Raw genomic sequence first — 26,445 nt, forward strand, 5'->3', positions numbered from 1 at the left:
GGAGACTGTCATTTAGCAAGTTCCTGTACAAGCCCTGTGTGTAGCCCCTGGGCAGAAAGAGGAGAATGCTTACTCACATTGGATAACCCCCCTCATTGCCCCCTACCTCTTTCCTTTTCTTCCCCATCTCCTGTCTCTGCTCCTGGTCCCACTCCACCTCCCAGGCACAGCATAGAGGGCTGCTTTAATTACCCAGCGTTCCTGGTTGACAGAGCCTGTCACAGTGCAGCAGCTGCCCGCCCCGTCTCACCCTGCCCCGTGTGCCCAAGCCAACTGAGAGCCCGACGACAGGCCACTGGCTCACCAGACGTGACATGGGTGCCCTATAAAATACTTGGACCCAACTGATTAGTCCACCATCCAACTCTCTCTGGATCTCCCTATTTCTTTCTCTCTTTTTCTGCTCTCTATGTCTGTCAGATGAGCTCATGATAAAATGATGTGCAAAATATGGAATAGCACCAATGGATGATTGCAATTTAAACAGTAAACATCCAAGCAAATGCAGTACATAAACTGTACATGTGGCTGTATTCACTAGAGGAAGGCAGTAAGGGGTTAAAGCATGCATACATGTTGTTCGAGTTTGTACCATCAGCATCGATTACACGTTGAATTAAATGAAGCGCCTCCATAGTCCTGAAAGCCCTCTGTGATGGCTGATTACACCTGTCTGTCAGCTGACGAATTCTACTGCCTTTGATTGATCAGCTTAACTCAACAAATTTGAATATTCATATTTATAATCATATTCAACTGTGTTGTGTAAACATTGGTTTTTCACACTGCACCTATATGTTAATATGGGGGCCTGTTCTGGGCGCAGATAATAATCATGCTAAGCATTCCATCCAAAAATCACAACAAGGCAGTTGCATAATGGCAGCGTGATTGAGAGTTATTTTCATATTAAAATGAGAGAGGAGCCATCTGGTGCTATGGAATGTTGATGTTAATGGACGTCATTTCAATACTGAAGTAAAAGGATAATAGATTGCAAATTGTTGTTACTCTCAAGTGTTACACTTTCGGAACTACTGCTCATTGATGTGTTTCATTACAGATGTTTTCATATTGGCATTATTGTTTTGTTTTACCAATATAGTGCTGATACCACACATTTAATGGAATGATTAAGCTATCATTCTCTGTGCATATACATAAATTATTTCATGCACTGCTCTGCTCAGTTGCTTAGGAATTAAACATGCATTCACAGTAATGATATACTGATAATATTCCCAGGTGCATGTAACTACTGTACAGTAGTTACTTTTATATAGTATATCTAGTATGTCGATACCCCTTCAAATTAGTGCATTCGGCTATTTCAGCCACACCCGTTGCTGACAGGTGTAAAAAAAAAATTGAGCACACAGCCATACAATCTCCGTAGACAAACATTGGCAGTAGAATGGTTTTACTGAAGAGCTCAGTGACTTTCAACGTGGCAACATCAAGGATGCCACCTTTCTAACAAGTCAGTTCGTCAAATTTCGGCCCTGCTAGAGCTGCCCCGGTCAACTGTAAGTGCTGTTATTGTGAAGTGGAAAAATCTAGAAGCAACAATGGCTCAGCCGCGAAGTGGTAGGCCACACAAGCTCACAGAATGGAACCGCCGAGTGCTGAAGCCTGTAGCATGTAAAAATCGCCTGTCCTTGCTTGCAACACTCACTACCGAGTTCCAAACTGCCTCTGGATGTCAGCACAAGAACTGTTAGTTGGGAGCTTCATGAAATGGGTTTCCATTGCCGAGCAGCCGCAAACAAGCCTAAGATCACCATGCGCAATGCCAAGTGTCGGCTGGAGTGGTGTAAAGCCGCCACCATTGGACTCTGGAGCAGTGGAAACGCATTCTCTGGAGTGATGAATCACGCTTCACCATCTGGCAGTCCGAAGGACGAATCTGGGTTTGGCAGATGCCGGAAGAACACTACCGGTCCCAATAAATAGTGCCAACTGTTACGTTTGGTGGAGGAGGAATAATGGTCTGGGGCTGTTTTTCATGGTTTGGGCTAGGCCCCTTAGTTCCATTGAAGGGAAATCTTAACGCTACAGCATACAATGACATTCTAGACGTTTCTGTGCTTCCAACTTTGTTGCAACAGTGTGGGGAAGGCCCTTTCCAGTTTTAGCATGACAATGCCCCTGTGCACAAAGCGAGGTACATACAGAAATGGTTTGTCGAGATCGGTGTGGAAAAACTTCACTGGCCTGCACAGAGCCCTGACTTCAACCATATTGAACACCTTTTGGATGAATTGGAACGCTCACATCGAGCTAGGCCTAATCGCCCAACATCAGTGCCCGACCTCACTAATGCTCTTGTGGCTGAATGGAAGCAAGTCCCTGCAGCAATCTTCCAACATTTAGTGGAAAGCCTTCCCAGGAAAGTGGAGGCTGTTATAGCAGTAAAGGGGGGACCAACTCCATATTAATGCTCATGTTTTGTCATGAGATGTTCGACGAGCAGGTGTCCACATATTTCTGGTCATATATGTGGTCCTCACGCAAAGCATCATGTGCTTCTGGCATAAACATTTTCCTTGTTTGTTTTCATGGTTAGATTCCCATCTCTGGGCTCTCCAACATCTACAACATTTGCTAATCTCAGAAAATAGAAATCTGTTTAGGGATATGTTTTGGATTTATATTCCCAACTAGAATCCTCCCCCCTTCTCACTGAAAAAGACGGTAGCGATGAAGTGGTCTTGTCTTTTTTCTTCTCCCTCCAGCTTTGCTGATAGAAACAAAGCTTGGTTAATTATGGATGCATATACAACATTATTGAACAGTGTCACTTCTTTAGTCTTTATGGTTCAGCTCCTGAAAAATTATGGCAATTACACATTTCCTCTGTGGTTATTTAGTAAGTGGTTAGGTTTGAGAGGAGTTGTTCGGGCATGAGAAGCATGACGCTGTGTGGGGCTTCTGAGGAGGTTGTACCTGGGTGGAACTCATGTAGACCTCCTTGGTAAGGAATGGGTGTAGCAGTACAGTGACATGATACTCAGTATGATTAGATCCACGAGGACCTTTGACTTCTCTGCAGTTGGTCTTATCGACTACACTGTGTTAAATCGAGTTTCTTTTATGAGTTTTATGTCTTATTAGTCATATGTACAGGATACACATGGTATACACCGCCCAACTAAATGCTTACTTGCAGGTTCCTTCTCAACAATGCAACAACAATAAGAAATAATAAAAGATAAGAATACCATCATAAAGTAAATGGCTCAGTAGGATAGATTAAATATGTACTCCCAGTGTAAATTAACAAGGTATTCATGTCAAATTTAAGAGATGGCTTTTTGTTTGGGAATTGTATTCATCAGTGTTATTTCTGTTTGAAATGACTGGAAAGGACTTCTTGTTCCACTCGTTTTAGAAATATAATGTGTGCTGCATCTGTGTCCTTTCTCAGTCATTGGCTCTGATTGCTCTTGATAAACCACCAAATATCTGTAACACAGAAATGTTTCAGTGACACAGACTTTTAGAAAGGCGTCAAATACTATATTCAACATATCTTACATTTTTATCAAAGCGATAGGGATTTTAATGTTTCTAAAATATTAACATCACCAATTATTGATTCATTATTTAAGACACCTACCTATACACTCCCTTGAAAAAAAGACTGGGTCTCAATGGTTAAATAAAGGTTAAATAATGGTTAAATAAAGGTTAAATAAAGGTTAAATAAATACACGTTGATGATTTCAAAGATCATTTTTCATTAATATTAGCACACCTACAGGTTGAGGATGTATTATCAATCGGCCACAAAGAAGGGTTCTATGTTTAGCCCCAGCTGAAAAAGGAATGAATTACAATTTGATAGGATTTTTATGTATTATTTTACAATTGAGTCTTTAAACGCAGCTACAGACCCATACAGAGCAATACGATTTTCACTCCATTTTAAAAGATTTAAACAGGCACCACCTTGATAGAACTGCTTTTTATCTCAATCAATGTTATTTATTTATTATTGAGCAAATCATGATGGGCTTCAATGGATAAGCCTAGGTCATTCATAGACACAATTCAAACCTTCCTGCAGCTACAGTATGTTGCAGATGCTAGTACGGAGAGAGAGAGAGAGAGAGAGAGAGAGAGAAGCCTTCCTGTTGGAAGTCATGGGCGTAATGCAGCTAGACTCAGGATACCCTTAAGTGTCTGTGAAATCATGTGTGGGTGTGCATCATGAGTCACCCCTATCGTCTGTCCTGTATGTATGGCTGCCATTGACAGGTTGATCAGTCTGAGGAGGCTAATGCTCAGCTAGTGCCTCCATCACCCATTAAGGAATGATCTCAGTCACAGCCAGGGATTCTCTCAGGCCTACTCTCTGCCATAGACAACACTGTCTGACTGACTCATAGGGTCCCATAAGATATACAATTATGGATGAGCCACTGGTTATACAGGACTGTGTTTTCTTTAACGCCCACTATAGTAAATGGGTTCAACTGGTAAGTCAGAGTGGCTACCTGTAACGGTTTTCCATATGAGAAGGAGAGTCTGACCAAAATACAGCGTGTCGATTGCGATCCATGTTTTAATAAACAAACGTAAAACACGAATCAATACAAACACTACAAAATAAAGAACGTAATGAAAACCTAAACAGCCTATCTGGTGAAAACACATAGACAGGAACAATCACCCACAAACACACAGTGAAACCCAGGCTACCTAAATATGGTTCCCAATCAGAGACAATGACGAACACCTGCCTCTGATTGAGAACCATATCAGGCCAAACATAGAACTGGACAAACTAGACATGTAACATAGAATGCCCACTCAGATCACACCCTGACCAACCAAAACATAGAAATATACAAAGTAAACTATGGTCAGGGTGTGACACTACCATTGATGCCAACTTACCTCTGGACTGAACAGAAACTCTCACATCAGAACCTGCTGAGTAGAGCAATATGGACGTTTTTTGTTGTTGTTGTAATTATTCGTTTTTATTTAGTATTTGTGTGTGCGTGTGTGCACGGATGGTTGTGTGTATCTCTTTGCGGGTCAAAGCCGCTGGAGCATAGAGAGGGTGGAAACCACTGCGATTTGAAACCTTGTTAGAAATGTATGAAGTGCTAAAATGTTTTATCCCCAGGGAGGCCTAGCTAGCTGTCACTGGCAAGCCATTTACTGCTAGGCACGGACTCTGACACCAGACAGAGATCCAGAGGTAGGCAGCAGGCAGGCACACCAATATTGTCCCTCAGAACAGCTTCAATTCGTTGGGGCATGGACTCTACAAGGTATCGAAAGCGTTCCACAGGGGTGCTGGCCCATGTTGACTCCAATGCTTCCCACAGTTGTGTCAAATTGGCTGGATGTATTTTGGGTGGTGGACCATTCTTGAAACACATGGGAAACTGTTGAGTGTGAAAAACCCAGCATCCCAGGTACATACTACCATACAATATTTAGGCACTTAAATCTTGGCATTTATTATTATTATTATTATTTTGTTTTACCCATTCACCCTTTGAATGGTACACAGACACAATTCATGCCTCAATTGTCTAGAGGCTTAAAAATAATTATTTAACCCTTCTCCTCCCCCTCATCTACATTGATTGACGTGGATTTAACAAGTGACATCAATATGTCATGGAAAGAGCAGGTGTTCATAATGTTTTGTACACCTAGTTTATACACCACTCAGTAATCAACCACCTAGAAATTAGCACTGAGCCACCTGATGCTAATTGGTCCCACTTCGTGTTTCTCTCCCTTCCAAAGGAGCTACATAACGACACACACTTTTACATCATCAACACTCTTTCCACCTTGTTGCTCCCCTGCTCAACCAAAGCAGCATACATGTTCAAGGTTGTCTATGAGCAAATTACCTCACTTCAAGGAGTGTTATTTTACTTGTATGTAATGAATGTGATTTAAGCAGTATCAAGGATTAGAGGATGACTAAAAAGGTCCATATTAAAGACACTGTAAACATCAGGTTCATAACAAAAGCATTTATTGGTTTCATCATGGCCAAGTAAATAACTATCCTGATGTATTTACAAGTAAACATGCATATAATACCAGTCAAAACTTTGGACACACCTACTCATTCGAGGGTTTTTATTTATTCTTACTATTTTATACATTGTGGAATAATAGTGAAGACATCCAAACTATGAAATAACACATATGGAATCATGTAGTAACCAAAAAAAGTGTTAAACAAATCGAAATATATTTGAGATTCTTCAAAGTAGCCACCCTTTGCCTTGATGCCAGCTTTGCACACTCTTGGCATTCTCTCAACCAGCTTCATGAGGTAGCCACCTGGAATGCATTTCAATTAGCAGGTGTATATAATATATATATAAGACATGAAGGTCAGTCAATCCGGAAAATTTGAAGAACTTCGAATGTTTCTTCAAGTGCAGTCGCAAACACCATCATGCGCTATGATGAAACTGGCTCTCTTGAGGACCGCCACAGGAAAGGAAGACCCAGAGTTACCGCTGCTGCAGAGAACAAGTTCAGTAGAGTTAACTGCACCTTAGATTGCAGCCCAAATAAATGCTTCACAGAGTTCAAGTAACAGACACATCTTAACATCAACTGTTCAGAGGAGACTGTGTGAATCAGGTCTTCATGGTTGAATTACTGCAAAGAAACCACTACGAAAGGACATTAATAAGAAGAAGAGACTTGCTTGGTCCAAGAAACACGAGCAATGGACTGGTGGAAATCTGTCCTTTGGTCTGATGAGTCCAAATTTTAGATGTTTGGTTCCAAACGCTGTGTCGTTGTGAGACGCAGAGTAGGTGAACGGATGATCTCTGCATATGTGGTTCCCACCAAGAAGCATGGAGGAGGAGGTGTGATGGTGTGGTGGTGCTTTGCTGGTGTCTCTGATTTATTGAGAATTCAAGGCACACTTAACCAGCATGGATAACACAGCATTCTGCAGCGATATGCCATCCCATCTGGTTTGCACTTAGTGGGACTATCATTTGCTTTTCAACAGGACAACGACCCAAAACACACCTCCAGGCTGTGTAAGGGCTATTTGACCAAGAAGGAGAGTGATGAAGTGCTGAATCAGATGACCTGGCCTCCACAATCACCTGACCTCAACCCAATTGAGATGCTTTAGGATAATTTGGACCGCAGAGTGAAGAAAAAGCAACCAACAAGTGCTCAGCATATGTGGGAACTCCTTCAAGACTGTTGGAAAAGCATTCCTCATGAAGCAGGTTGAGAGAATGCCAAAAGTGTGCAAAGCTGTCATCAAGCTACATTAAAGAATCTCATATATAATATAAATGTAGTTTTGTTTAACACTTTTTTGTTTACTACATTATTCCATATGTGTTATTTCATAGTTTTAATATCTTCACTGTTATTCTACAATGTAGAAAATAGTCAAAATAAAGAAAAACTCTTATGAGTAGGTGTATCCAAACTTTTGATTTGTACTGTATATTGGATCTTAATTTGACCAGTATTGTCGCAGCAAGTAGAGTAGAGTAGAGTAAACAGGCACACTTTTATTCCGTACAAAAATAGGCACAAAAAATGTTCCCCAAAACACGGAACATAAACTATTGAAAAAAAAAAGTATTGCACGTGAACATACACCGTTAACAATGAACAATTACACACAAAGACATGATGGGGAACAGAGGACTAAATACATGTAGATTGATTGGGGAATGAAAACCAGGTGTGTATGGAACAAGACAAAACAAATGGACATATGAAAAATGGAGCGGCGGTGGCTAGAAAGCCGGTGACGTCGATCGCTGAACGCCACCCGAACAAGGAGAGGATCTGACTTAGCCGGAAGTCGTGACAAAATCCTGCAGCAACAGGATTTAAAATTTGAGTCCATAATGTTGCTTGATCAGTGGTTAGGCTATTAGCTGGCTAAAATGAGGCTACATGAAAAGTGTAATACTGTTAATATAACTGTGTGTTAGTGCAGGTTTTCAGTGAATTTATGTAAATCATTAAGCTGATCTGCATTTTCTCAGCAGGAAAATTTGCAGCAACAAAGTGTGATCAAATTAAGATCCTGCGCCTTATGTATACCAAGTCAGTCAGTTGTCATGTCATCAAAAAATGTTGTTCTCTTTGTTCTCCTCTCTTGCAGTTTTTAGTGAAGATCTACGTTCCAGCTTATATTTTGTCAATGCATCTTTGCAAGAGGTAGTGTTTGCCAGCACCACAGGGACCCTGGTGCCCTGTCCCGCTGCAGGGGTGCCCCCCGCCTCGCTGCGCTGGTATCTGGCCACCGAAGAGGAGATCTACGATGTGCCCGGGATCCGCCACGTGCACCCCAATGGCACCCTCCAGATCTTTAACTTCCTCCCCTCCAGCTTTAGTAAGCTAATACATGACAATACCTACTATTGCACAGCTGAAAATCCTTCAGGAAAAATAAGAAGTCAAGATGTCCACATTAAGGCCGGTAAGTGCTTCTTTTAAATAGTAAATGTTGTTTTCATTCCTTAATTTCTGCTTGTACAGTATGTATTTAATTTGCTTTTGCCAAATGCCACCCCCCTTGCTATCCTCAGTATTTCGGGAACCCTACACCGTTCGGGTGGAGGACCAGAAAGCCATGAGAGGCAATGTAGCGGTCTTCAAGTGCATTATCCCTGCCTCCGTGGAGGCTTACGTCACTGTTGTATCGTGGGAGAAAGACACAGTCTCACTATCCTCAGGTAAGACAATATTCTTATATCTTGGTCAGAATTTTGTTCAATTCCTTGCTTTGACTCTTCAAATCAGCTATTGGATTACAAGTTCAGAAGAGGGATTCTTAGGTGTAGCTAACAAAACAAGATTTGTTTACACAGACAGTGCTATGGATCCAAAGGTTTCTACATGTGAAGCCTTCCCTGGTTTGCTCTTTGTACTTGGGCCACTGTTGTGTCTCTCTGTGACTTACCTGCTTGTGGTCTCAGTCAGCCATTACTGAAGCTCCATGGAATCTTGTCCTCCAACAGTAATAGCAAGGCTGATGTCTGTCTGTCATTTTGACCCACCCCCGACCCCCTCGATTGGAATCATTCATTGCACAGGTTGATATTGTACATTAAACGTTCAATTGATGCCCACCCCATGGGCAATTTTGCTTTATATGGTGCATTTAGAAAAACTATAGACAAGCACGCACCTCAAGCCATTTGACAGAGGGCGAATTGTGGGACATGTTTTAGTAACATGTTAAATGTGTCTGCTCAAGCACGAAGATCCCTTCTCTGATCCATGTCTGTGTGTACTGGTTGCTAGTCGAGGTATCACTGTTTCTGCTGCTGTAAGGAGATATTATATGATCTATAATGACTGCACATGAGTTTTGCAGATTCAGACGAGTGAAAAAGATGCTAGCCTCTGTGAAACCTAGAAGTTATCACTTTTTACTGTGTCACATTCATAGCCTTGAAAAGTAGAGTAGTATGGGAAGTGGAATTCTCTTGTTTAAATTATGTACTTAACTATATAACATAGGGCAGATGTGTAATAGCTAGTGTTTTTTTTTAAGTGAGTTTAGGTCATGCAGTATTGTATTCCTATGGAAGCTTTATTTTAATTTGTTCAACTTTTACAACAGCCAGGGTATTGTAAAGGTGAATAATGTGTTTTATCATTACCCAGTTCTTAGGAGTGCTTTTACATGCATTACAAACAATCTAGATGGGATTGTCCCTGTTTATTCCACACGAGGCCTGTCAGAAGCATCATCAGCATGGTCAGAATCAGTGCTCTTTCCCTGCTAAATATTTTATGATGTCCTGATGCATGAGCAAATGCACCTTACACTGTTATGGAGAGGGTGTGTTTACGGCATGAGCAGGGGTTACAATGGGCATTAAAGGTGTTTGTTTTATTTCTTTACCAGGGGTTTGATCCCAGGTTGTGTGTGTGTATATGTTTGTATATATGTTAGCGTACGGTTATCAACCAGGCCTGGAAACAAAGCAGATTGACCCAACCTATTCTTCTCTGAGGGTTGCCAGCCCTGCACTTTACATTTTTAATGAAAGAAGACTTGGTCTCGGTTGACACAAAATAAAGCTATCCAACTGCTGTGCTAAATGATTAATCTAAGGTTTTTGACTGGTACTATATGTATTTTATGGATTAATGTTTCATAAAATCCATTTAAAGTAGACACCTTAGCATGAAGTGTTATCCTATATATCTTAAAAATCATATTTTAATATGTACAAGCGACTGGTTTGCATTGCGTCTCGTCTGAAGCCTTTGAATTTCCAGTGATTCATATCAGGGGAAAAGATATGTATAATTACAGACTAGGGCTGGTTTTAATTAATCAACTGTGATTGAAAAGTTAATTACAATATGAATGACCTCTTAAAATAAGGACTGCTTAGTAGTCATTTGAAGTGGCCCTGTTTTCAGTCTGAATGAGCACCGCAACTCACAAGCCCTAATGTTGCCACTAACTTACCATTAACCTGTCATGCATTTTAAAATGTACCTCACTGTGCAGCTTTTCAAATTCACGGCAGCCGCTCGGCTCCCCTCTGCTTTTGATAAACAATTGACAGAGCTAATAGGGAGATGAAAGAGAACAAAGCAGAGGAGTGGAGCTTGCAGCGCGGCTGCCTTTTATATGGGACGCCTAATGCGTCTCCAGCTTTTATATGGGACGCCTAATGCATCTCCAGCTGTTTTATGTGTGTGTATCAAGTGGTGGGGTTGTTGAATATGGGATGGGCTGGATGGCACATCTTTTTGTCTTCCGCATCTGCTTTGCCTTTGTCTCTCACCTTTCACATGTGATCCAATTTAATGAGGGGGCCTTGATGGGAGAAAGGCTGATCAAAACTAGCTCTCTAAGGGATGCATACAGGTTTGTATTCCAGTCCTATGGTTATACAATAACTTATTCTTCCTCTCTTCTCTCACACTCTTACTCTTTGTTTTGCTGGATGAAGTAGAGGTGGGGTTTGCTGCACAGTGAACCTGTCTCATTCAGAGCACGTCTCTGCATGGCCCTGCATTGGTCCTCTGGGTTTCAGTCTTCTCCAATGATGCTACACTCTGCACCTACTAGGAAACTTGTATTCATCCATGTGAGGTGGGACTTTGTCTTGAGCGAATGGCGTATTGTGTATACAGTATCTTACATATGTAGTTTGCTGGCGTTCGCAAACAGTTGCACATATTTAAATGTTCATTTAAGTGTCAGGATGTTTCCATAGTGCTGCTGCATCAGACCTTTTTGCACCAAGTTTGTAGCCTGGTAGATCACATTGCCCCAGACAGACAGACCAACAGACAGGTACAAGGCCTGTGTATGAGCATGACGGCCAGTGTCTGTCTACTCTTGCTGGAGATAGTGCTTTCTCATTAGAACAAACACACGTGCCTTTCATCTTTTCAAGCTGAAGATTAAGCTGGAGATGGTGCAAGGAAAGCTTTTCTCAAGCATTAAGGCACAGGCTTACTGCAATGCTGGAGGGGAAGGATGACTGTAAGCCTCTCCCTCCTCCTCTCTCCTCTCTTTCTCCTTTTCCTTCTCTCTCCTCTTTTTCCCTCTCCTCTCGCCTCACTTTTTCGCCCTCTCCTTCTCTCTTCTGTCTTCTCCCTCTCCTTCTCTCTCCTCTCTCCTTCTCTCTCTCCTTCTCATCACCTCTTTCCCTTCCTCACTTATAAGGAATGTTGTTGAAAGGCATTTGTTATTACATGTATTGGTGAATGCATTGTATACTGAGCAGCTTTCCTATTTCTTAGTGTTGGTACAATACCATAATGGTATTAAATGCAGTCATACAGTATGTACTGTATAATCTTCTGGATTTGACCTTCTATAAGGGTCGTAGTGGCCAGAGAAAAGGGCCTTACGATTCTACTGATGCAGTCATAAAGTCTCTATCCTGGATGATCAGTGAGTCTTCTTCACGTTCATCATTTACTGGCCTTGACTGCCAGCCTGCCATCCTCCATTGCGTAACACTTGGCAGAAGGCCCAAGTCAATTTCCTGCTGGCTGCAAAACACTGTTTTCTATTTGGTTTATGCAAATGTACCATCTAATGTTCTGAGCATTACCAGAGCCCCTGGAAACATTTTTCAGCCACATTTATGTGGGCTGCTTCACAACTGTGTACTTTACACTAACTGTTTAAATGCCACTGCAATCTCTCCTCCTGCTCTTGATGCCACTCACCCTCATTCAAGGTACTTGAGTAGTGCTAATCAAAGCTTATCAAGGAGTTTGCCTGCTAATAGCATCAGTGTCTTAACCAGCCAATCTCCATAATGTCTGGGATGCCCTTACAGGAGCTAGAGTAGGGAAGGAAGGAAGCCATCATCACACAGCAGGGATTTATCTAGTCAGCTTCATGACGCCTCCCCATTTTTCACTGGGATTGACAGAGGGCACCTACAGGCAGGCCGAGACAGGACAGTTAAATTACCCCGGAACCAACCCAAAGTCAGGCCAACCTTGAAAAGAGGGCAGAAAGAAGCTCTTACCGAGGGGGAAGAAGACAATGGAGAGGTGAGTGGGCGAGGCTGAAGCTTTCCTTGGTAAACATAGGCGTCCACACTGCATTGCATGGGCCGCATTGTTATCTCTCTCTCTCTCTCTTTCTCAGAAAGAGGGAGAGCATGATCTCTATCTAACCACAGAACGATTACGAGGCATCCCTGGGCTAGTGTCTGTGTGTGTGTCTGTGTGTGTGTGTGTGTGTTTGTGTGTGTGTGTGTGTGTGTGTGTGTGTGTGTGTGTGTGTGTGTGTGTGTGTGTGTGTGTGTGTGTGTGTGTGTGTGTGTGTGTGTGTGTGTGTGTGTGTGTGCCTGCGTGTGCTATTCCTCCCACCCTGCAGTAAAGCCTTATGAAACAACACAGCACATCATTTTACTCCTGCTCCACCCAGAGCAGCAGCAACTGAAATGCTGACCCTCATCTTTCACTAGATCCCAGTTCATAGTCTACTCATGCACAGCTGCTAGAAAGCTGGGGAGATGGGGTATTGGGAGTGTGTGCACGACTGTGAGTGTGTGCGTGTGTGGAGAAGGATACAATCCAGAACTATCGATACTTGTGTGCATTAATCACGCAGCTGCCAGAGAGAATTATGGGAACATGAGCTGAAGGATGCATTTGTGCATTTGCAGCATGAATGCTGTTTGAAGGGGAGTTTGTGGAATTGGGGTGAGGGGAGAATGGACCCTTTTCTATGTGAGTAGTGTGTGCAGAGGAGATGGTGTGTAGGGGTAGTTGTTGATCTAAATGTACATCAACACAGTGATATTTTTGTTATATGGCCATATGAACTCTTGAGAACCGCACTGCTGGGTTTTCATTTCATGTTGAAAACATATTGTTCACACAACTCAGCCCTCGATATGAACCATAGAAGACATTTTGTTCTTCTATTTCATTCATATGTGAAGATGGCATGTTGGAGTAAACGAGTAACCAACGGTCGTTGCTATTGATGTCTGATATTTGAAGTCCTCAGCTTTTCTGTGATGTGGGACAGAGGGAGGGAGGCAGTGTTGGGGTCAATTCAAATTGAAATCGGTCAATTCATAAATTAAGCTACATTTCCAATTCAATAATTGAGAAAAGTGCAACTATTTTCATGACTTCTGAATAAACTGGACAGGAGAAGCTATTCATTTCAGTTGTTAAATTTTTTAAATAAAAAATTCAGATCACTTCCTGAATTCAGTGACTTCAATTTGAAGTGACACCAACCATGGAGGGAGGGATAGAATTGTTTGTCTATTTTTACATTGTACAACATGAGTAAAACATCAATTGTATGAGGTGCACTCATCTCTTTTAGTAGGGATGTACAGTATAAATTAAGTAGTCAGAGTATTACTGCAGTATTACAATAGTATAGCAATGTTCTATTGGAGAGGCCGAGCACCAGATTTCCTTCTGATACAGTGCCTGCCTGTCACCCAGCCTAGCAGAGCTATAGAAAACAACAACTGTTGATCATAGTTAGAGCTCTGAGCAGGCGTTCTTACATCCCAGTCAAAGCTCTGAGCAGGTGTTCTTACATCACAGTTAGAGCTCTGAGCAGGCGTTCTTACATCACAGTCAAAGCTCTGAGCAGGCGTTCTTACATCACAGTTAGAGCTCTGAGCAGGCGTTCTTACATCACAGTCAAAGCTCTGAGCAGGCGTTCTTACATCACAGTCAAAGCTCTGAGCAGGCGTTCTTACATCACAGTCAAAGCTCTGAGTTGGCGTTCTTACATCACAGTTATAGCTCTGAGCAGGCGTTCTTACATCACAGTTAGAGCTCTGAACAGGCGTTCTTACATCACAGTCAAAGCTCTGAGCAGGCGTTCTTACATCACAGTTATAGCTCTGAGCAGGCGTTCTTACATCACAGTCAAAGCTCTGAGCAGGCGTTCTTACATCACAGTTAGAGCTCTGAGCAGGCGTTCTTACATCACAGTCAAAGCTCTGAGCAGGCGTTCTTACATCACAGTTATAGCTCTGAGCAGGCGTTATTACATCACAGTTAGAGCTCTGAGCAGGCGTTCTTACATCACAGTCAAAGCTCTGAGCAGGCGTTCTTACATCACAGTCAAAGCTCTGAGCAGGCGTTCTTACATCACAGTCAAAGCTCTGAGCAGGCGTTCTTACATCACAGTTAGAGCTCTGAGCAGGCGTTCTTACATCACAGTTAGAGCTCTGAACAGGCGTTCTTACATCACAGTCAAAGCTCTGAGCAGGCGTTCTTACATCACAGTTATAGCTCTGAGCAGGCGTTCTTACATCACAGTCAAAGCTCTGAGCAGGCGTTCTTACATCACAGTTAGAGCTCTGAGCAGGCGTTCTTACATCACAGTTATAGCTCTGAGCAGGCATTATTACATCACAGTCAAAGCTCTGAGCAGGTGTTCTTACATCACAGTTAGAGCTCTGAGTTGGCGTTCTTACATCCCAGTCAAAGCTCTGAGCAGGCGTTCTTACATCACAGTTAGAGCTCTGAGCAGGCGTTCTTACATCACAGTTAGAGTTCTGAGCAGGCGTTCTTACATCACAGTTAGAGCTCTGAGCAGGCGTTCTTACATCACAGTCAAAGCTCTGAGCAGGCGTTCTTACATCACAGTTAGAGCTCTGAGCAGGCGTTCTTACATCACAGTCAAAGCTCCGAGCAGGCGTTCTTACATCACAGTTAGAGTTCTGAGCAGGCGTTCTTACATCACAGTCAAAGCTCTGAGCAGGCTTTCTTACATCACAGTTAGAGCCCTGAGCAGGCGTTCTTACATCACAGTCAAAGCTCTGAGCAGGCGTTCTTACATCACAGTTAGAGCTCTGAGCAGGCGTTCTTACATCACAGTTAGAGCTCTGAGCAGGCGTTCTAACATCACAGTTAGAGCTCCTAGCAGGCGTTCTTACATCACAGTTTACTGATAAATAAGAGCAATATGGCAGCCATTAGGCCGCTTAGGATGAAAATGATTAGGTGGGGATCTGTGGAGCGATGGGTACTAAGTATGGTTTAATCTTTAATAAGCAGTGATGGGTTTATGGTATTTTGCATTTTGGTATCAGTCGTCGGAACTGGAATGGGCCTTTCCAGTGCTTATGGATTACACTGCTGTACTATTGGACTGGACCCAGGCCAGCCTACATAATGGCAGCTGGCCAAGAAACAGATTAGTAATAAGCACGGCGTGAGATAATTACGGGCAGCCCAACCAATTAATTTCTGTTTATAAACCACTCCTAGATTTGAGGTTGTGTTTACCCATGGTGCAGTGGGGCAGGCTTCCCCTGGTCGGGGTGTATTGGTGGCAGGTGGCGAGGGTTGTGGTTGGCGCCTCTCATATGGTCTGGAACACAGGATAAACACAGAGAACAGAGGCCAATTGATATTCAATCAACCTCCCAGAATGCAACAGTGTCTGATCCCATCTTAAAAGCCTTGAAAAATGCACTTAAAGAAACTAAAGCACCCACTGACTGACCAATGGGATTTTATTTTCTCTCCTTCATCCTTTCAATTTAAGATGAATGCATCTTCCTCTCAGGGTGGTCAATCTAGAAAAATACAGTAAATCGCATTTAGTCCATTAAACTTTCACACGAAAGCCGTGAGCCATTCTGCCCATACTTGGGGCATTAACGCTGATTGGAAACAGTTAAGACATTGAAGACACTGAAGTAAACTAATCAAGTGGAGGGAAACTGCTTCTTGTGTAACAAAGAACTCATCTCAGACATCAAATGTCATTGCAGTTTTGGTGTTGTTGGTGGATATCATATTTGTATTCAAACAAAGCTGAGCTTGAATCATGCATATTAAAAAAATATTTGATACAAATCTGTTATTAGTGTTAATATACAGTGTGTCTACAGTGTACCAGTGCTCCTCACCACTGCTCCCTGACAGTATTATCATTTTAAGGTGACCTTCCATCTCTGTTTCGATGGATGAAACATCAACCGCCATTGGCCCCTTTTCTACAGCCGTATATGGCCAATTCCTTCTTCTTCTTCCCCTTCTCCCTTCTTCCTTAACTCTAACACTAGGAACATGGACAAAGAGCACCAGTGGCATGTCTTTGACCACTCCTTCCCCCTTCAGTCTACACTACAGTATGTCTCCCTTGAATGTGAGTATCAGACCTGCGGTGTGTGGTGGGTTTGTGGGCATTGTTATCTATCCATCCAGGACGGACGGACCGTCAGACAGTTTCTCATCAGGAGAGAATAGCAATTAGTGTTAGCATGGTGATATGGTTTAGGGTGTTGGGTAGCATGGTAGGGTCTAGGGGTTGTTCTAGGATAGGTCATTTGAGTGCTTCTGGTGGCAGCAGGGTGGAGGTGTGGCTCTCTCCTGGCTGTCACTAAGATGCTTATGGTCTAGAAAAGGGGTGGCCTGGATAGCTAACTGGGTGTGCAGGATTTTGTTCCAGCCATGTACTAATGTAACAAACCTGATTCAGCTTACCTGAAATAACAAAAGTGAGGATCGTAAAGTAGGGATGCGATTTATTTTGAGATGCACAGTCTTGGGCTTGGTAGGTGCACTCTTGACATTTTCCATTTTGTGCATACCGCAGTGAAAGGGAAAGCAATTATCTGTCCCTGTCTTCCTTTGGTATTATGGAGCCTTTCATAGTGTTGTTGACTGTGACGTCACAAGGTGGCGGCTGTGGAGACTGACCTTTTGACAGACGCAGCCTGCAATCTTCACATCCGCGTAGGAGTTCAGCCAGCCAATCAGAGCAGCTCCTGCTGCTGCACAGTCTTATCACCTGCATACAGCTGCTGCTGCCCCTGTGATGGAGCAAGGAGGACAGCAAGGGAAGGAGGGAGGGAAGAAGCAAGAGTGAGAGGGAGAGATGTTTCTGCGGTCCAAGAGGATGATTTCCGCTGCATGTACCAGGACATATCCATGTATTTTAAAGCACTACGTTCACATTTCATTTTCAGGGTTTGATATTGTTGTTGTTTTTAATGCTGTTTGAAAAATGTTCAGTGCCTCAATCATTACAATTAGGTATGATGTTGGAAAAAAATTTAAATAGGGTTTTAGAGCAAAAGCATGCATTGTAGCCTTAGTGAAATTAAATAAATAAAAAAAGCTCAATCTGAATTGATTTTCCTGTTAAATTCTGCTGTACTTGTTACCATGGAAACCTGGTCATGTTCCCCTGGCCTCCTAGGGCAAGTGTAATTGTTGTCTGTTTCTCAAAGCCAAATTCTCCAGCTCTCTCAATTTCATCTACCAATCACAATTAAAAAAAACATTCTCAAGGATATATTCCTTCTGGAGTCTCTACAATTGGAGCTTTATGAACCTGCCTGTGTAGCATTTAGCAGCCTCTGACTACTTTCATAAGAAGATAGTGTACTATGTTTACCTTTGCTAGCAATAAAGTAATGCCTTCTCTTCTCCCGTTCTATTTGATTATACATTATTGCCTACTTCAAAGGACTGTTGCATTTGTAATGTAAATAACTACTTGTAGGGATGTACAGTAACTGCCATTGCCAAGCCTCTCTCATACTGTTTTTACAGGATTTCTATTTCCTACCCAAATGAGAGGAGAGAGAGAGCTCTCAATTTTTTTGCAGGAATAATTAACTGAAATTGTGGCGCATGCTTACTCAGCAAAAAGGCCTGGGAGGGTTCTCAACTATTCGGCTTTGATTCAAAAGGGGCTTTGGGGTCACCAGTTTCCTCAGTATTTCAAGTCAGATGTTGTCCTGTCACTGTGTTGGACATATCCCAACTTTCTCTTCCAGATCAATAGTAATTAATAGTCCTCCCTAGAGGGATACTGACTGAAGTATCAATGTACTGTATGGTAAATAGTCAGACAGCTCTGTAGAAGAGAGGTTTAGAATAGCTGGCATTTGATACTAGGCACAGTGGTCATATGTCACTTCCTAGCCCCTTTGCTGTTTTGATAAAGACATTCTGTAAAGTATAAAGTGCTGCAGAGATGGTTGTCCTTCTGGATGGTTCTCCCATCTCCACAGAGGAACTCTGGAGCTCTCCCTGACCAAGCCCCTTCTCCCCCAATTACTCAGTTAGACCGGGCGTCCAGCTATAGGAAGAGTCTTGGTGGTTCCAAACTTCTTCCATTTAAGAAGGATGGAAGCTACTGTGTTCTTGGGGAACTTCAATGCTGCAGACTTCTTTTAGTACCTTTCCCTAGATCTTCAAAAAGTTTGACAGCTGCACCATCGCGAGCATCCTGACTGGTTGCATCACTGCCTGGTATGGCAACTGCTCGGTCTCCAACCGCAAGACACTACAGAGAGTACTACGTATGGCCCAGTACATCACTGGGGCCAAGCTTCCTGTCATCCAGAACCTCCATACCAGGCGGTGTCAGAGGAAGGCCCTAAAAATTGTCAAGGACTCTAGCCACCCATGTCATAGACTGTTCTCTCTGCTACTGCATGGCAAGTGATACCGGAGCGCCAAGTCTAGGTCCAAAATACTTCAGTTTCTACCCCTAAGCCAAAAGACTCCTGAACAGCTAATCAAATGGCTAACCAGACCATTTGCATAGCCCCCCCCTTTTATGCTGCTGCTACTCTCTGTTTATTATCTATGAATAGTCACTTTAACTCTACCTACATGTGCATATTACCTCAATTACCTCAACTAACCGGTGCCCAGCACATTGACTCTGTACCAGTACCCCCTGTATATATAGCCTCGCTATTGTTATTTACTGTTGCTCTTTAATTATTTGTTACTGTTCTTTTTTCTTTTTCACTTATCTATTTACTTATTTTTTCTTAAAACTACATTGTTGTAAGTAAGCATTTCCCTGTAAGGTCTACACCTGTAATATTCAACGCATGTGACAAATACATTTGATTTGATTTGACACAATCCTGTCTCAGAGCTTCACGGACAATGTCATTCGATCTCATGGCTTTGTTTTTGCTCTGACATGCACTGTGGGACCTTACGCAGACAGGTGTGTGCCTTACCAAATCATGTCCAATCACTTGAAGTTACCAGAGGTGAACTCCAATCAAGTTGTAGAATCATCTCAAAGATGCTCAATGGAAACAGAATGCACCTAAGCTCAATTTCGAGTCTCATAGATAAGGGTCTGAAAACTTATGTTAATAAGGTATTTCTATTTTTTTCTATAAACCTGTTTTTGGTTTGTCATTATGGGGTATTTTGTGTAGATTGATGAGATTTGTAATTTTTTAAATCCATTTTAGAATAAGGCTGTAATGTAACAAAATGTGGAAAAAGTCAAGGGGTCTGAATACTTTCCGAATGCACTGTATATACACTGAGTGTATAAACATAAGGAACACCTTCCTAATATTAAGTTGCACCCCTTTTTGCTCTCAGAACAACCTCAATTCTTCGGGACATGAACAAGGTGCTGAAAGCGTTCCACAGGGATGCTGGCCATGTTGACTCCACTGCTTCCCACAGTTGTGTCAAGTTAGCTGGATGTCCTTTGGGTGGTGGACCATTCTTGATACATATGGGAAAGTGTTGAGCGTGAAAAACCAAGCAGTGTTGCAGTTCTTGACACACTCAAACTGGCACACCTGGCACCTACTACTATAACCTGTTCAAAGGCACAACTTTTGTCTTGCCCATTCAACCTCTGAATGGCACACACACAATCCATGTCTCAATTGTCTCAAGTCTTAAAAATCATTCTTTAACCTATCTCCTAAGTGGATTTAACAGGATACATCAATAAGGGATCACTCATGGAAAGAGTTTCTAATGTCTTGTACACTCAGTGTATGTTTACCATTTTCCTATTTTGCCCCTCTCCCTGACTCTATTCCTCTCTCACCTCTTTCTCTCTCTCCCACTTTCCCTCTGAAATGCACTATTAAACAAGTAAAAGTGATAATTTGAAACATCTATTGTGAGTGCCTGGCAGACAGATATAGGCTGCATAACTATCAGTTCTTCTGTGGGAGAAATCTATTTGCTTGATGAAGCTGCTTGCATAATCCTTTAGTTACACTTGCCAGCTGTGAGCAAAGATATGGCACTTTGGGATTTTGCATGAGGACAAAGAGGATAAAGAAATGGGAGGACAGAGAAATGAAACTGATGCATGCATGTGCAGGGTCCTTTGCATGCCCAGGGTCCTTTGAGTTCTTTAAAATGACATTGAAATATAAGTGAAAGGAAACATTGATGAGCACACGCCGTTTTAGGATAATTATAGGAAAGTTGGTGAAATGCTGAAAATAAAATTTCAGATATACAGTACCAGTCAAAAGTTTGGACACACTGTAACGCTTGTCTTCGTCCTCCTCTGACGAGGAGTAAGAAATGTCAGACCAATGCGCAGCGTGGTAAGTGTTCATCCTTTTAATAAACTGAACTGAACACTAAATACAAATTAACAAAAGAGAACAAACGAAACAGCTCCGTCAGGTGCAACACACACTAAACAGAAAATAATCACCCACGAAACACAATAGAAATAGACTCCCTAAATATGGTTCTCAATCAGGGACAACAATTGACAGCTGCCTCTGATTGAGAACCATACCAGGCCAAACACAGAAATAGCAAATCATAGAAAAACTAACATAGACACCCACCCAACTCACGCCCTGACCATACTAAAACAAAGACATAACAAAAGAACTAAGGTCAGAACGTGACAGTACCCCCCCCAAAGGTGCGGACTCCGGCCGCAAAACCTGAACCTATAGGGGAGGGTCTGGGTGGGTGTCTGTCTGCGGTGCGGGACGTGGACCCCACTCCACCATAGTCTTTGTCCGCCTCCTCAACCGCCTCCGTGGCCTCTTTCGAGCGGCGACCCTCACCGCCGACCTCGGACTGGGGACCCTAGCAATGGGTCCCGAATGGACAGGAGATTCCGGCAGCACCGGAGTGACGGGCGATTCCGGCGGCTCCTGGCTGACGGACGGCTCCGGCGGCTCCTGGCTGACAAGCGGCTCCGGCAGCTCCGGACAGACGGGCGACTCTGGCAGCTCCGGACAGACGGGCGACTCTGGCAGCTCCGGACAGACGGGCGACTCTGGCAGCTCCGGACAGACGGGCGACTCTGGCAGCTCCGGACACGGACAGACGGGAGACTCTGGCAGCTCCGTATAGACGGGAGACTCTGGCAGCTCCGGACAGACGGGAGACTCTGGCAGCTCCGGACAGACGGGAGACTCTGGCAGCTCCGGACAGACGGGAGACTCTGGCAGCTCAGGACAGACGGGAGACTCTGGCAGCTCAGGACAGACGGGAGACTCTGGCAGCGCTGGACAGACGGGAGCACCTGTAGGGAGGAGACGGAGAGACAGCCTGGTGTGGGGGGCTGCCACCGGAGGGCTGGTGCGTTGAGGTGGCACCGGATAGACCGGACCGTGAAGGCGTACTGGAGCTCTCGAGCACCGAGCCTGCCCAACCCTACCAGGCTGAATGCTCCCCGTAGCCAGGCCAGTGTGGCAAGGTGGAATAGCCCGCACTGGGCTGTGCTGGCGAACCGGAGACACCATGCGTAGGGCTGGTGCCATGTACCCCGCCCGAGGAGACGCACTGGAGACCAGATGCGCTGAGCCGGCTTCATGGCACCTGGCCCGATGCCCACTCTAGCCCGGCCGATACGAGGCGCTGCTATGTACCGCACCGGGCTATGCCTGCGCACCGGGGACACCGTGCGCCTCACAGCATAACACGGTGCCTGCCCGGTCCCTCTCTCTCCACGGTAAGCACGGGGAGTTGGCGCAGGTCTCCTACCTGACTTCGCCACACCTGTGCCCCCCACCAAGACATTTTTGGGGCTGCCTCTTGGGCTTCCAGCCGCGCTGCCGTGCTGCCTCCTCATACCGCCGCCTCTCAGCTTTCGCTGCCTCCAGCTCTGCCTTGGGGCGGCGATATTCCCCAGTCTGTGCCCAGGGTCCTTTGCATGTCCAGGAGTCCTGAGATCGCTGCTGCTGCTGCTGCTACCCGTTACCACGCTGCTTGGTCCTTTGGTGGTGGGTGATTCTGTAATGCTTGTCTTCGTCCTCCTCTGATGAGGAGTAAGAAATGTCAGACCAATGCGCAGCATGGTAAGTCTTCATCCTTTTAATAAACTGAAATGAACACTAAATACAAAGTAACAAAAGAGAACAAATGAAACAGCCACGTCTGGTGCAACACACACAGAAAATAATCACCCACAAAACACAATAGAAAACAGGCTCCCTAAATATGGTTCTCAATCAGGGACAACGATTGACAGCTGCCTCTGATTGAGAACCATACCAGGCCAAACACAGAAATAGCAAATCATAGAAAAACTAACATAGACAACCCACCCAACTCACGCCCTGACCATACTAAAACAAAGACATAACAAAATAACTAAGGTCAGAACGTGACACACACCTACTCATTCAATTTTTTTTTCTTTATTTGGACTATTTTCTACATTGTAGAATAATAGTGAAGACATCAAAACTATGAAATAATACATATCGAATAATGTAGCGACCAAAAAAGTGTTAAAGAAATGAAAATATATTTTCTATTTGAGATTCTTCCAAGTAGCCACCCCTTGCCTTGATGACAGCTTTGCACACTCTTGGTATTCTCTCAACCAGCTTCATGAGGAATGCTTTTCCAACAGTCTTGAAGGAGTTCCCACATATGCTGAGCACTTGTTGCACAGCCTGGAGGTGTGTTTTGGGCCATTGTCCTGTTGACATCAAATGATAGTTCCACTAAGCGCAAACCAAATGGGATGGCGTATCACTGCAGAATGCTGTGGTAGCCATGCTGGTTAAGTGTGCCTTTAATTCTAAATAAATCACTCTCAGTGTCACCAGCAAAGCACCCCAACACTATCACATCTCCTCCTCCATGCTTCACGGTGGGAACCACACATGCGAAGATCATCAATTCACCTACTCTGCGTCTCACAAGACATGGTGGTTGGAACCAAAAATCTCAAATTTGGACTCACCAGACCAAAGGACAGATTTCCACCTGTCTAATGTCCATTGCTCGTGTTTCTTGGCCCAAGCAAGTCTCTTCTTCTTATTGGTGTCCTTTAGTAGCAGTTTCTTTGCAGCAATTCAACCATGAAGACCTGATTCACGCAGTCTCCTCTGAACAGTTGATGTTGAGATGTGTCTGTTACTAGAACTCTGTGAAGCATTTATTTGGGCTGCAATTTCTGAGGCTGGTAACTCTAATGAACGTATCCTCTGCAGCAGAGGTAACTCTGGGTCTTCCACTCCTGTGGCGGTCCCCATGAGAGCCAGTTTCATCATAGTGCTTAATGGTTTTTGCGACTGCACTTGAAGAAACGTTAAAAGTTCTTGAAATTTTCTGGATTGACTGACCTTCATGTCTCAAAGTAATGATGGACTATCGTTTCTCTTTGTTTATTTGAGCTGTTCTTGCCATAATATGGGCTATCTTCCTTATACCACCCCTACCTTGTCACAACACAACTGATTGGCTCAAACACATTAATAAGGAAATAAATTCCACAAATTAACTTTTAGCAAGGCACACCTGTTAATTGAAATGCATTCCAGGTGACTACCTCATGAAGCTGGTTGAGAGAATGCCAAGAGTGTGCAAATGTGGCTACTCCAAAAATGTATTTTATGCTGCTGCATAAATTATGTAATATGCCAGGGAGATATGTGTATACTGTAGCTAAGAAAGTAATACTACGTGTATGTTGTGTTGTAAGCTTTTAGTAGCCCATGTGCCACACCCTAATAATTTAGTCCCTTTCCCCCTCATAACGTAGCCAGCCGACTGTTCTGCCTTGGTGGTGCACATGTAGCCTAGAGCCTGTTTTAGTGTTATGTGATCATCAAATATTGTAAGAGCTTTCATTGTCTGCTTATATGCGCCTTTTATTTATCCTACGGTTCTGACTTGGTGTACGGGGAGAATACTGTAAGAACGACCCATGTTCTGAATTCGATGTTAATTTCATATAACAAATAGTTATATTGACTACGTCCATCCTAGCTCGCTCATTAATCGAAATTATGGATTGCCTCTTATACGCTCGTCATCATTTGTTTAAGCAAGTCAGCCATAATAGCTATGTTTTTTGAAAAGGCAGCAAATGAGGCTGAATGAACTGGTTTGCCTCCAGACAAGGCTCACCTGAAAGCCAGGTGTAGCAGTGGTAAGGATTCACTACATGGTGCTGAAAAGAATGCTCTGCTGTTGGGACCGCTTTATGTAGACCCTAACAGTTTGTGGTCACCGTTTGTAATCCGTTATAGTGCAATGAATGTATTGTTTAGTGTTGTGTTTTGTAGAGGCTTTGCTGGCATGCATCTAAAACTACTAAAGAACACCAATGAGTTTACCCCATCAAGTTTTACATGCTAAAATCGCCTCTGGCTCAGACTCTTCTGCCCTTGCGCCTGTATTCCAAGCCCAGTGTGTGCTCTGTGTGCTTGGGTTTAATGGACAGCTACTGAAAGCTAGTCCAATATGTAGAGAAGCATGCTACACATTCCACTTACCAAGACCACTCATACCAGAGGGCTGCAAGAAAATTAACCATAGAATAGAGTGAGAAATCAAATATGCCCCTGATTTTTATTTTATACTTTTTGGGGGACTTCCACATACACTTCCTGTATTTACAACATGGCTGCCATCACTGTCTTTGGCCTTTTTCTGTCTGTCAGGCACAAATAACATTAACATTTCATTACCAGTGTGATACAATAGTAATGTATGTAAAAAAAAAAGGAAATTTCAGCATCCTGGCAGGTTGAAAAATTTATGCCACTGCGAGGTAAATGGCTCCAAATCTGAGAGTGAAAATTGCAGAAGGATGCAAGAAGAAATTGCTTGTAAAGCTGGGCTCTCAAGGGCTGGGCTGCATAGTCAATGAAGTGAAGTGTGTATTGTACCCCCAGCATTGAGACTGCTTCATGCAAGCCCATCCTATTTTTACAGGGAAGACAGGTCTGTTGCTATGCTCTTTGAGAAGGTCTCCTGCAGTAAAACAAAAGAGCATTCGCCACTATCACACCTCGTAGTGGACACAGAAGGAGAATTAGAGGCTCTGTGCTGGCTGGAGGTTTTTGTTGATAATTGATGATTTGTTCCGTTATGCATGCTGAAAAGGACAGAGTTGACACCTGCAGAAACGGACTACTGGATTGTAGCAAAGGTGTTAATGCATAGAAGAGAGCAAAAAAAGCAGACATACCACTATATACATACAGTACGTATAAGTGATTTGAAGTATTTATCAAAGACATCATCCTTTGCTTAATAGATTTCAATTGACAAACTTAAACGCACAAAATCAAATGTATTTGGTTGTAGAAGTTACTTCTATAGAATCTTGTATTTAGAATAAAAAAATGTATTATTATTTGATATGATTTATACTAGAACATTTGGAATGAAAACACGTTTTTGACAGTTTTTTTTAATGGGGCCTTGCTCTCAAGACTTGTAACAGTGCCACTGATCCAATATAATGCAGCTGTAATATAAGAAAACATGTTAACAGTATTGTTAATATTATAATCTATACAAAGTTTTTAAACAGCATTTTTTGTTGTTGCTGTGATTCTTGTTAATACAGGATAATACAGGATTATTATATATTTAAACAAAAGTTTATTCCTAATAACAGGGGTAGGCAAACGACAGGTTAAGGCAGGCAGGGGTCAATGAGAAGGTATAAAGGGTCCAGAACGGCAGGCAGTCTCAGGGTCAGGGCAGACAGGGGTCAATAATCCAGAATGGTGGGGTAAGGTACAAAACGGCAGGCAATCTCAAGGTCAGGGCAGGCAGAATGGTCAAAACCCGGGAAGGATTAGAAAACAGGAGTCGAAAAACAGGCAGGACCAAGGAAAACGCTGGTAGGTATGAATGAACAAAACTAACTGGCAACAGACAAACAGAGAACACAGGTATAAATACACAGGGGATAATGGGGAAGATGGGCAACACCTGGAGGGAGGTGGAGAC

At 43.2% G+C, this 26,445-nt stretch overlaps 1 protein-coding gene across 2 annotated transcripts in view; it reads left to right on the forward strand.

Annotated features, from left to right (window-relative positions):
- LOC139386013 (cell adhesion molecule DSCAM-like) overlaps positions 1–26,445 on the forward strand; it is a 125,829-nt gene that overhangs the window by 10,379 nt on the left and 89,005 nt on the right. For both annotated transcript variants that reach the window (XM_071131343.1, XM_071131344.1), the window contains exons 2-3: positions 8,144–8,461; positions 8,571–8,717. In XM_071131343.1, coding sequence (XP_070987444.1) covers positions 8,144–8,461; positions 8,571–8,717 — 465 coding nt within the window. The remainder of the gene's footprint in view (positions 1–8,143; positions 8,462–8,570; positions 8,718–26,445) is intronic.

Source organism: Oncorhynchus clarkii, chromosome 27, assembly GCF_045791955.1.
Source record: "Oncorhynchus clarkii lewisi isolate Uvic-CL-2024 chromosome 27, UVic_Ocla_1.0, whole genome shotgun sequence".
In the NCBI taxonomy this organism is placed as follows: domain Eukaryota; kingdom Metazoa; phylum Chordata; class Actinopteri; order Salmoniformes; family Salmonidae; genus Oncorhynchus; species Oncorhynchus clarkii.